Raw genomic sequence first — 11,993 nt, forward strand, 5'->3', positions numbered from 1 at the left:
CCAGAGTTAGATCTTTTCTCTATATTTACTTACAATGGTGTCCAGGATAGCACTCTGATGCTCTTGTGATGAAGAAGAAGCTTTCCTTGTAAGTAGAAGGAACAGCTGAAATTTTGAGATGCTTCACTAAGAGGACTGAAAGTGTAACCCTTGAGGTGTTTTCAAGACAAGGGCAAAGGGAGAAGTCCGTGGAAGCGTTAGTAGGACTGAGCCCTGTCTCCAAGAAGTGGTTTGTGCCTTGTGGAGTCACTAGCCTCCTGCACCTGTGGAGAAATAGCCATTCCCAAACACTGTGAGGCAGGGCCAGCCCTCAGCAAAGGGCAGCTTGGGCTCTGCAGTCCTGAGTTCGTAACAGAGGGTGTTTTAGTGGCATGGGGCTGCCAGCTTGCGTTAGGGACAGGGGAGAAAACATTGGAGCCCATGGCTGATCCAGCAGTTTTCTTTCATACACACCAGGAGAACTTCGCAGTTTCTGCAGGTGATGGTGCTAAGCATCGTCTAGCCTCTCCAGTGCCTCTGCTTGCCAGATTTGCTGTGTGGGCTTTACCGACAGCCATGTGTCTTTTTGGCTACCCTAGTACTGTGCCTAGCTCTGCCAGGGCCAGTCAGCAGGGAAGCGTGGCATGAATAGCAGCAGCCACTCCATGGCAAAGTACCTTGGAGGAGGAATTGTCAGCAGCAGCCAGAGTCACATAGCAGCCTGCTCCACATGGAGAGCCACAGGTACCATCTGCTGTGCCAAAAGACACATGCACATACTTGTCATTTAAAGTTGGGGAGAGCGTGAGATGCAGAACTTTAAAAACATGGGAAGCGAAATGGTGTGAGAGAAAAGCATTTAGGAAAGTTTACCATATTTATGCCTCTGGCCTCATTAGCTGCTTTTGTGTCATTAGGTAGTAAGTCCTCTACAGGTGGGAATTATCTCTGCTTGTATGTTTGTCCAGTAGCACAATGAGGCCCCAGTCTCTGCTGGGAAGCCTAGATGCATCCACAGCTGATAGTCATATGTGTCTAGCCCAGCCCTGATGTCTTCTGATGCCTCAGGGGGTTCCCTTTCTATCTGGGAGAAATAACAGATTGTGATAAACAGTTGAAATATTCCTCTTGAAAACCCCCTGATTGCTGCTTCCAGATAGTTCCTTAAAGATTCTGCCCATTCTGCAAGACCCACAGGAAAGTTTTCAGAAAGAGAAACGCGTATGCCATGCTTCATGGCACAGCTTTGCGTTGGCACCTAATACACTTTAGCAAATTTAATAAGTAGAGGCCCTGGTGGTGAAATTCAGATTTAAAGATCTAACTGAAGTGAGCCACGGGTACGGAAGATGGAGGATAAGTGCTTGTGTCTAGTTTGTATGGTGTTGCAAGTGTCTGTGCAGAAGGAAGACAGAAAGTAAGGTAACAGAAGTAGGAAGTGTTCTGTAGCTTAGTGGGGTACCGTTCTCTGTAAGAGCTTCTCTGCCGGAGGCAGCCCCGACTGAGAGGTGGGTGTTAGTGTGGGCAGAGCTCATCAGCAGGGAACTCGGTGCATGCAAGAGGAATCACGCAGGAGCAGTAGGGTGCCCAGTGAGGTTTGCTGTGAAGCCAGGTAAGGAGGGCAGAGAGCAATCTCTGGCTAAGTCTCGCATGCGAGCTGGTACATCTTGAGTGCATAGCCATGGTCAGGGCAGGAGGGCGCACCTGATGTCAAGGGGCAATGTGCTAGAGGGGCTGCAGATGAGGCTGCGGGAGAAGGGGAAGGAGCATGCCACTCTTCCCATTGTCACCGAGTCAGTGGCACAACCAGCTGGGAACTGGCAAGCTGGGAACAAGCTTCCAAGGCATTGTTACTAAAGAATTACTTGGTAGAGCCAGCAGGCAGCCTCTGCAGGGGGAGCTGATCGCAGGGTGGTACCCTGCCACACAGGAGAGAGCTTATGAGGTCCCAGCCCACGCTAAGCAAGAGAAGCTTGACAGTCCGAAGAGACTGTTCCTGGGGGAAGAAGCTATGCCTTGCTTGCTGCCCAGAAGTAGCAGCACCCGGTTAAAGAGGTTGCTGTTTTCATCATCCCCGTGTGGTGTGACTGCCTGACTTTTGTGTGGTGTTTTCTTTCTTTGCTTTCAGTGGATCCCTTTGAGACGATGCTGAAGTCCCTCTTGAGGTACCAGTCCAGCCTGAATAGGGATACAGGAGAGAGCCACACGAGGAGAAAGCTGTATGAAAGTGGTGTGACCAAGTGCTTGCAAAGTAACTTTGCTCTCATCCAGAAGGTGCGTAACTGCCCTTGTACAGCAGAGAAGCCCTGTGTGGCTCATGGGAAAGTTTAGTGAGGGCGATCACTAGGATAAAGGAGCTGCATTCAAATTAGTGCTGAAACTATAAGCCATCTGAGACAGCAAACAGCCTCTGCCCATTCCAGCATGGTGTGAATATTTGGTTTCTCTTAGCTCCAGTGGGTTAGGGGGAAGGGCTGGGTTTGGTGGCTTTTTGTGCTAAGATACCAGATGCAGATAAAGGTGGAGCACCTGGATTCTAGATTTATTTCCCAGGACAAGAAGGAGGAGCAAGGAATCAGCTATTGGGACCACAAACAGGTGAAGAACTGTTCTGTTGACTCAGTCCAGCAGCCAGAATATGATCTCTTTGCTCAGTTTGGAGCTACTAGTATTAAAGGTTTTAAGGTTTCTTCTGTGACAGAGGGAAGAAGAGAGTAGGACAGGGCTTGTTGGGGGAAAACCTTGGGAAAAAGCAGAATATTTCAGGCTAAAATGTTACCGTTTAAGTTAACAATGGAAGGAAACCCTGGAAAGAGTGTAGCTTCATGCCGTAGCCATGGAAGTGTGGTCCGCCTTAGGAACTGGGTGGGAATGTCTCCAGGGTATGTTTGGTAAATAGGCTGCTGATATTACTGCCAACTAATGGTTCCTTCCCTCTCAAGCTGTCAGAAGAGTTGCTAGCCAAATGGCTCTCTCTCCCTGAGGCACAACACGTGCCGCTTTGCCAGCACATGCTGGGCTTTGCCATGAAGTCTGTCACGCAGACAGCTATGGGCAGCAGCTTTGAAGATGACCGGGAAGTCATCCGATTCCGCAGGCACCACGATGCAGTAAGTGTCACAAAAAGCCAGGAAATCTCCCTGTTACATTTGTACATGCTAACAGCGCACAGCTTGTGTCTGCGTGCAGTTTGGTACAAGCTACTGCTGAGACTTTAACAGTAAGCTAATACTAAGCTTGAGAGCTTGAGGGCTCTGCCTCAGTTGTCCCAAGCTGAAACTATCAGAAAGATCCTAATGCTGATCCTGCTGTTGTTAGCCTAAGGTGTTTCTAAAGGATCTGTGGGGATCAGGAACCCAGATCCAATGGCAGCTGAGAGGTGTTTGGTACTTAAGTCTGTTAAACTCTACTGGGAATGCTAGTGGGACTTCTCCTTTTCAAAGATCTTCTGAAGGCTCTGTGACATTGTGGAGAGAGGAAAATATGAGGAGGTCCTAAGCTGTGTCCACATCTGGGGATGTCAGATCTGCTGGTGATAGGGTGGGAGAGAAACAGTTCTGCCTCCCATTCAAGGTTCCCATGCCTTTTCCCCTACAGGTGTAATTACAGTTGTTTCAGTTAGATTCAATTTTAGCTAGCATAGATGTAATATCTGGAATAGGACTTGGTTTCCTGAAGAGGAGACCAGTTCCATATTCACAGGAAGTCTCAATTTTTTTTTGGTGTTTTCATTTTCCTGAATAGGGAAGAACAGAAAAGTCCAAGCAGTCTCAGCTTATGGTGAGTGATGGGTGCTTTTCCCTCTGTCCTTCTTTCAGATCTGGTCAGAGATTGGGAAAGGTTTCTTGGATGGGTCCCTTGACAAAAACATGACTAGAAAGAAGCTCTACAAAGATGGTAGGTTCCTCCCAAAATCACAGTCTTCCACTCTGATTAATACTTAGAATTAGCTAGCATATAGAAGCACTAATTTGTCCAGCTGTCTTGGCTTTTCTGCAGAGTTGGTCATCATGGCATAAGCTACCAGATGTGTCCTCCTTACTCTTGCAGAAGATTGTTGGTTTGAAGTTGAGTGACAACCCTGCTATTGCACAAGAAGTTTGTAGTAGAGCTCTAGTTCCAGGTCTGGGTCTGTCCAGTCTGGAGACTGATAGAGGATCCTGGGAAGTATCAGGGTGTGCTTGCTCCCTTCCTGTTCTGTTCCCTAGCACCCACTTTTGACCTCCGTTAGAGGCAGGCAACTGTGTTAGGTGGAGACAAACAGAGCCACTTGGTTTGGCCTGTATGGTCATTCCTGTGGTGCTGCACCATTTGGTGAACGCGCTGCCAGTCACTCGCTCACAGGCTGGAAGACACAATTACAGAGGTGCTGCTTTGATGGATTCCTTCCACATGATAACCTCTGATGTGCTATTACAAAGTAACATGATTTTCAGGTCTGTTGTGGCAGTGCTTTTGTTTCTCATAGATTTCACAGTAAGTTATTCTATTTTTCAGTTGTCCTGTCTTCTTTGTTGTTAATAAACCCTTTCAGTATTGATTGATAAGATGTTAAAGAAAAGTAGCTTGTATCTAGAACTAAGGATTTGGTTGTAAATCTTCCAGACTCAGTGTTTCCTCCTTTAAGTTGCCGTGGGTTTCAGGACCTGAGGACAACTACTGCCCCGTTAAAATGGGTTTCTCCCATGGCACCTGTTCAGGACTGTTCCTGAGCTGTAGTATGATGATGTGTTAGGACACAATTTCATGAACTCCAGATAGTGATGCTTGGTGTTTAAGTGTGGCTGGCCTTCCTATGCAGAGGGGAGGGACGAAGGGTGGTGCTAAGACGAAGGGGCTGAATTGGGCCTTGGTAAATCGAGTTTCATATCCAACTTCTGCTCCATGATTCCTGGATAGTCTTGAGTAGGTCGTTTAAATCGGACAGCAATGGCACTTAGGTCCCTAACTCCCCCCAGCTCCCACAACAGGCACTGGGAGTTAGGCACCCACATATCTTCAGATGTGTGGACTCGGTGCCAAAACCCCTCCCGCATGTTCCCCACCTTCCTTTCTCTGCAAACTCTTTAGCACAGAGCCATCCTCTTACACCATGCTTGCAAAAGGGACAGCATCAGTAGCTGGAGGTGCTGTAACACTTTAATAATTTTAACTCTACAGGCCATGCAACTCGTGTTACCTGGTTCAGATGTTTTTTGTGGGGGCTGATGAAACATGTTCTCTGATGGTTCAGCACTGACTGTTATTTGGCTTCCCCTTACATGAGTTCAGCTCAAAGTACATGTCTTGGTTGTACCTGTAAGGACGGCTTTTTATAGGCAGGCTGTCTTATTTGCTTCCTATGTTTTCAACTAAATTGGAGATTCCACCTTCCACATGTAACAGGGGCTGCTTCTGTAAATGAGCCCAGCAGGGACAGCTGGTCTGAAAATCTGCATGGAGAGATAGATTTGCTTCTCTGCAGCACTCAGGATGACCAGGTTTTAAAATAAATGTTTCTTTTTGCTTCCAAAGCTCTGATGGAGATGGAATCCACCTTAAGGAAAATTACAAAGGAGCGCCGAGGCAGAGCATTCAACAGGCACATCTTTATAGACACCTTGCTGCAGGGGAGCCTCAGTGACCAGCAGGTCTGTGTGGCTGTTATGTCATTACACAGCAATGGAATTTTGCTAGATGGGCAGCTCATTGCATTGTAGCCTTTGATTAATTTAAGTTTTTGCATCTTAGGTCAGTTTCCTTATTAAAGCAGGGTTTCTTGTTCTTTCTTCCACTCCTACAATGTTTAATTGCATTAGAATTTGGTAGCTTCCCTTGCCACTGCTTCATTGCTGTTTTTATAAACCAGAAGTATGTTAATATTAAGCATGTCTCATGTGCCATTCCAGTGGAAGTTCTATAGAGAGTTCAGTCTATGTCTTCTAGATATATTTCCTGCTCTCTGCACTGAAGGGATTTCATGTGCTTGAGTGGAGAATGTGCTACTTCTTTTTTATCTTATGAACTTCATTCTCTGAAGTAGATTTTATCTCCTAGATTCTGGAAGATACAATGATTTTCTCCTTGGCAGGATGCATAATCACTGCTAACTGTAAGTACAGGTTGTAGGTAACTTTCCATCCTTACACTCAGCTGTCTAAAACTGTGTGTGATGACATGAGACTTATTCTAGCCTAATAGAAAATTATATTCATCATTCTCTTTCTCCTGAGCTACAGATGTAGAGAAAAAGCTAATTTTTACATCAGACTCTTGACACAGCCTCACAGCTAGTTGTGTTTGACAACTTTCCCAGTCTTTTGGTGAACCTTAGAATTTCTTCCCATTGCTTTTTGCTTGTACTCTAACCCCAGCCAACTGATGCTAAATTTGATGAAAAAGCACCAGAAGACATAAGCCACAAAGATCATGTTGTAAAATATGTTTTGGCACATGGAAAGGAAATTAAAGCAGAGTGCTGGAATCTGACTGGCTGCTTCGAATTTCTGGAGGATAGGTGTGTTCCATGTATGGAAGACTTTCAAAGAAGCTACTTTGGGATTTGTGCAAAGATTATGGGAAAAAAAGCCCAAATAAAAATACAAACCGGAGCTGTGTAAAATTTGTTGTGATAGGGGGTGATTATCAGGCCCTGTATCTCATCCAGTGGGGATGAGACTCCAAAGAAAACCTCCCAGGTGCAGCTGGGTGTTAAAGAATGTGGAAAGTAAATTTGGCAACTATGATAATACTCTCCACAGAGAATAGCCTCTCCAAGTACTCCAAGATGACTGTTATTTTAAGGGGCTTGAATCCTCAGGGATTTCAGATAGTTCTCTTGAATAGACAGTTTGGAGTGGTAGAAACATTACCTTGTAGCTTTAGGGAAACTGCATCCTATACACTTATTTCCTATGCAAGGTTTCTTTTTCACTCTGCTGTTGAAGATATATACTCACAAAATAGTTGCAGGGGAGACAAGTATTGGCCAGCTTGCTGCAGAGGGCTATACTGTTCTTGTCACTCCCTGTCAGGAGCCCCAGATGTTGGCTGGCTGGAGCACTTGCCTGAGATGTGCTGGGGAAGCCCTCTAAAGAAGGGAATCTTCTGATGCTTTGGACAAACCAGTCTTTCTTTTGCATGGTTGGTCTAATAACCCTGGTTCCCCAGGTTTTGCTGGGCTCTGTGGTCTCTTCCCCAGAACTGTGAGGCTGAGTGGCTCAGCCTCCTGCACAGCTCCCTAAGCTCCTCATAGCATTGGAAAGACAACTTTATTTTGCAGGATCTCTTGTTGCATAGGAGTTCAGCCTCCACTCTTGCCACTGCATACAGAATCAGTACAACCTCTTGTTAACAGAGCTCACCCTTTTCTGGGTCAAAAAGTAATGTTCCACGTACAGGAAGTAAAAAACTGGACACAGTTTGTAAAGAAGTGAATTTTCTGGGTCCAGTCTTGTCTTGATTTCTTCCCTAGTGTGTACCTGGGCAGTCTATTTCCTGACAACCTCAGAAGATGTTCAGCAGAATCTCTACAAGGAAATGGACCGCGTTCTGGGGAAGGGACCAATTACGCACGAGAAAATCGAACAGCTCAGGTGGGTCCCATGGAAGGAACTGCAGAGGAAGGTGGTTAGTTATCTCATGTGGTGGGGACAGGGGCTTCATGGGCTGGAGCCTGACGCCCAGCCTATGCTGGGCCAGAAGAAGACATCCAAAAGATACTTGCTTATTTTTTCTGGAAGTCATCAAACCACAGGATGACTCACAGCACAGAGAGAATCTGCTGTAGGGCTCCAGACGTGGGGACCAAGCTGCTCTCTTCAGGTTGTCTATAGGAAACCCTTTAGGTTCATGGGCAGAGGAGAGCACAGAATCGATGCCCTGGCTGCCAGGCCAAAATTTGTTTACTTACTGTCTTGTTTGGTTTCTGTCCTAGTTTGCCTTCTAGAAGTAATCAGTCATTTTAGTGGTTGGATTCATGTTAGACATATTTAGAGAGAAAGCATGTAATAATCTTTTCAAAGGGCCGCAGAATGGTGACTGGTCAACAGTGTGCCTTTATTTTTCGTGCATCTGTTGGTGCCACTGGGTGCCTTTTCTGTTTGGACTGGTGTTAGAATTTCAGTAAGGGAGTATTGAGTATGTGGGTTTCTCACTGCTGCTTGTATGGATGAGAGGTCCAGGAAGAGGGCTGGTGTGTTTATGCTTTTTAGCAGAGTTTGGTATAAAATGTGAAAAAAGTGTGGTGAAGAGAAATTTCAATAACCTTCCCTAAAAGCTGATAATGAGATCTAAGGCTTCTGGCAAAGATGCTGTGCCTTCTTGCCAGAAAAAAAAATAACGAAGTGCCTCAGTGTGGTTTGAGGCAGCTTCAGGAGCAGGCTGTGACCCTGAATGCAGCAGGTGACTTGGCTTTCTTTGCTGCCACTTGGATGTAGACAAGCTTCTCTCTGGGAGGGTTAAACTAACCAGGTCTTACTGGTTGCAGATACTGTCGGCAGGTCCTGTGTGAGACAGTGCGAACAGCAAAGCTTACGCCCATTGCTGCACAGCTGCAGGAGCTGGAGGGCAGAGTCGACCAACACACTATCCCCAAAGAGGTAGGGCACTGCTGGGAGCACTAGGCGACCCTCCTTTCCTGGAGGGAAATTTGCTGTTTCTTCTTCCTCCCACTGAGCAGTGAGGCAGGAAGAACGTTTCTTCGGACACTGTTGAACCCGAGCAGCTGCTCTGTCATCTGAAAGTGCAGTTTAGCTCAAAGTTTGCCCCGCAGTTCCTCTGGAGGAGAGGCTCTGGGAATCCATGTTCTCTTGTTGAGCAGATTTGCTTTTGCTTCTGGGTCCACCAGGGCTGAATCATCTTTTGAAGGGGCTTATGAGCTCAGTTGTGCGTTGAAGAGCATGATTTCAGGCCTGATTGTATCACCCATATTTCCCACACAGAGTGGTACCTTCCATTGCAGAGAATAAAGTGTTCCATACATCTATGCCAGCAAGAGAAGAGGAATGGGATCAGACCCTCTCTAACCACCAACAGTTGTAGCATGGGCCTTAGAAGTCAAAATCATAACATTTTGGCATGGATTATGGAAATCTGTAGATAAATATAGAATATTATCTTTTTAATGCACTGAAGAAATAGGAGTAGTCTACAGAATAATCATCATCTAGCAGGGCTGCCCAGAGATGTCTTTAATTGTGTGTTTCTTTTTGCTCTGACATATGTGTCCTGATTTTCTTCACAGACACTTGTGCTTTATGCTCTTGGTGTGATGCTGCAGGATAGTTCATCTTGGCCATCACCATACAAGTATGTAGAGTCAAGACTTATTGCAGCTCATTTTTTTCCTTTTTTTAATTAATACTATTTAGATCTTACAGCACAGCCTGTTTGGCTGCAGGGCCTGCTTTAAGTAGATTTTGGAGATGAAAGGGAGTCTAAAAGAAAATCAAGCGATGAAGGTCTTGGTTTGTCTCCATGGGTGGGATTTCAGGGCGATTTAAGACATGATCTTCCCGTGTATGTGTTAGAGTTTGATGAAACCTTTTTTTGGCATGCACACACACACACAACTTCCCTGGCAAATGCTGGTAACTTCCTTTTAAGGTTTTTTTGTGAAAGAGAAGCAGTGATTTGAATTGCTTTGGAATCACTGCTTGTCATCATGAAGCAATGACGCAAGGGAAGATGTGTCAGTCTGAAGCTTTGTTTTCTCAGGGGGAAGGGAAATGCTACCTCATTACTTCTATCTATGAAAACACAACCGGATCCGGGCCACTATTTTGGAGGTTAAAGAAGAAAGTTGCTGTAGCTTCCTGTGGCCTCCAGGTGGCAAATATTAACGTGTATCTGACTTCGCTTGGGCTGGGAAAAAAATGTGGGTTACTCACTCTAGACGGGAAGAACAGACAGCTGAGATTTAGGAGAAAGAATAGAGCCTTTAGAACAGCACTTGTTCTCTCCTGCAGGCGTAGCTCTTACAAAAGGGTCAGGCGTTGATGCATCCACCCATGAGCATCTTGGCAGGGACTGCCCGCTAGGACAGGGCGCGCACTGTGTTTAGGAAGGGTTTGCTGAGGCCTTGTGGGAGGGACAGTGAGGACTGCTGTGAACATAGTGTGTTTATTCCGAGGTGAAGGGGACTGAGGTTTGGCCTGGGTAGATGTGTGTTTCTGTGATGGAGACAGGAGATCAGCTCCTTGATCCTTTCACCTACCTACTGTACAAAACCACTGTTTGTAGCTGTTTGCCCTCCCTATTTTTTTGCTGCATTTTCTTTCCTTTTACAACATCTTCAATTTGCTGCTTTAGTTCAGAGGGAATATAAGTTTGATGCTTCTTTTACTGAGGATCACCACCCATGTGCCCTTTCACTTTGGTAGAAGCAGAGCAGGGATGTTTAGGCAGGGAGAAAAAGACCTGGAGTATAAGCAGAAAGTTTTAGCAGAAAGTGAAAGAGAACTGTCTTCCATGCATCAAATTTCCTGTTTGGTTTTGGTGGGTTTTTTTTAATATTTGAGTGATATTTTGTTAGTCTCCCTGGGGTTAGTTGATTATGGAAATCTTGTTTTAACTCATGCCAGCCCTGGATAATAGTTTTCTCACATCCTCCACCATCCTAATGCTAGAAACCGCTTTTCTCACTTGAATGAGTCACCAGCTTCCCTCCCCCAGCACAAACACATACACACCAGCTGCTTGAGGAGAAGGGTGAGGGGAAAGGAGAAAAGGGAAATATTTTTGGAAGTGAGAGAGGAAAGGACCCAGAGGGAGAGAGAGGGGGAGACAAGTCACTTGTGTTTGCCCTGGAGGGGAATAGAGGGCAGGTAGCAGCATCAGCTCAGCTGTGTGCTCAACCTAAATACTCACTGCTGAGAGGCAGTGCATGTTAGTTCCAGCCCTGTGTCACATTAACACAGTTTATCAGCATTTTGACCGAGCTGGGACACAGCTGACCAGCCGGGAATACAGATGGAGCAGATGCACAGTTGCCCTCATATATCTGTGTGAAATTACCCAGCATGATTTAGAGAGAGATTAGTGAGATTCTTTATCTCATCACCAGTTTCTTAATCATGTGTGCGCGCGCATGTGTCCAGGGAAAGGACCCTGTGCCTGCACAGAAGGCCTCAGTGTATTTTGTGTTTCACAGGTTTGACCCAGAGAGATTCAATGAAGAATCAGCCATGAAAAACCTCTCCTTGTTGGGTTTTTCAGGAAGCCAGGAGTGCCCAGAGTTGAGGTGAGCATAGGGAAGGAAGTCTGTGTGTGGGTCTGTGGCAGACAGGAGAGAAGGTGCTTTCAGCCTCTTCCTGTTGCTGCTAAGACAATCTGTCCAAGCTGGCTGTTGTCCTTTTTCAGATTTACATCGTAGCAAGGGTTTTGTTCTTTTCTCCTGCCTCTTCCCTCAGGTTTGCCTATATGGTGGCTACAGTTCTGCTGAGTGTCCTGGTGAGGAAACTGCATCTCCATCCAGTGAAAGGACAAGTCATGGAGACAAAATATGAGCTGGTAACCTCACCAAAGGAGGAAGCCTGGATAACCGTGTCTAAGAGAAGCTAAGAGCAAGTAAAACAGGGGGCTAAAAGTGCCAGCAGTGATGCTCTGAACAAGGGTTTCAGGGGGAATCATGCTGGTGCCATGCTGACTCAGCCAAGGAATTTTACATCCAGGGTTTGTTACCTTCCACATTTTTAACCGCATACCTCTCTTGGGTACTTTTTCTAACTCAACCAGTAGTCGTATTAAAGTAGATTTAATCTGTATGCCTTTTTTACATTTGCTTTTGGATCTCTGGCCAAACCATTCCAAAGGAAGCAACAAAACCTTGTAGTGGTGTATGTATGAATTATTGGGTGTCAACTAGTCAAAAGACCAGACCTCTGGTGAATCCAGCCCCTTTCCAACAGTAGCCAGGGATGGGTAAGAGTGCCTCTCATACAGTGGAATGCTTCTTCATGGATCCTAGCTAGGTAAGACCTTGGAGAGACAAGGACAAAGCCTTTCTCTATATATAGGTACTTTTATTCAAAGTG

At 45.8% G+C, this 11,993-nt stretch overlaps 1 protein-coding gene across 3 annotated transcripts in view; it reads left to right on the forward strand.

The window, feature by feature from the left end:
* LOC119152957 (cytochrome P450 20A1) overlaps positions 1 to 11,723 on the forward strand; it is a 15,684-nt gene extending 3,961 nt beyond the window's left edge. For 2 of the 3 annotated variants that reach the window (XM_037398769.1, XM_037398768.1), the window contains exons 4-13: positions 2,108 to 2,253; positions 2,922 to 3,089; positions 3,798 to 3,876; positions 5,494 to 5,609; positions 6,016 to 6,070; positions 7,433 to 7,553; positions 8,447 to 8,558; positions 9,203 to 9,267; positions 11,111 to 11,200; positions 11,370 to 11,723. In XM_037398769.1, the coding sequence (XP_037254666.1) occupies positions 2,108 to 2,253; positions 2,922 to 3,089; positions 3,798 to 3,876; positions 5,494 to 5,609; positions 6,016 to 6,070; positions 7,433 to 7,553; positions 8,447 to 8,558; positions 9,203 to 9,267; positions 11,111 to 11,200; positions 11,370 to 11,520 (1,103 nt within the window). In that variant the 3' untranslated portion in view covers positions 11,521 to 11,723. The remainder of the gene's footprint in view (positions 1 to 2,107; positions 2,254 to 2,921; positions 3,090 to 3,797; positions 3,877 to 5,493; positions 5,610 to 6,015; positions 6,071 to 7,432; positions 7,554 to 8,446; positions 8,559 to 9,202; positions 9,268 to 11,110; positions 11,201 to 11,369) is intronic. The other variant, XM_037398770.1, reaches the window with a different exon arrangement.
* Positions 11,724 to 11,993: the final 270 nt, after the last annotated feature.

This window comes from Falco rusticolus, chromosome 8 (assembly GCF_015220075.1).
Source record: "Falco rusticolus isolate bFalRus1 chromosome 8, bFalRus1.pri, whole genome shotgun sequence".
Classification (NCBI taxonomy): domain Eukaryota; kingdom Metazoa; phylum Chordata; class Aves; order Falconiformes; family Falconidae; genus Falco; species Falco rusticolus.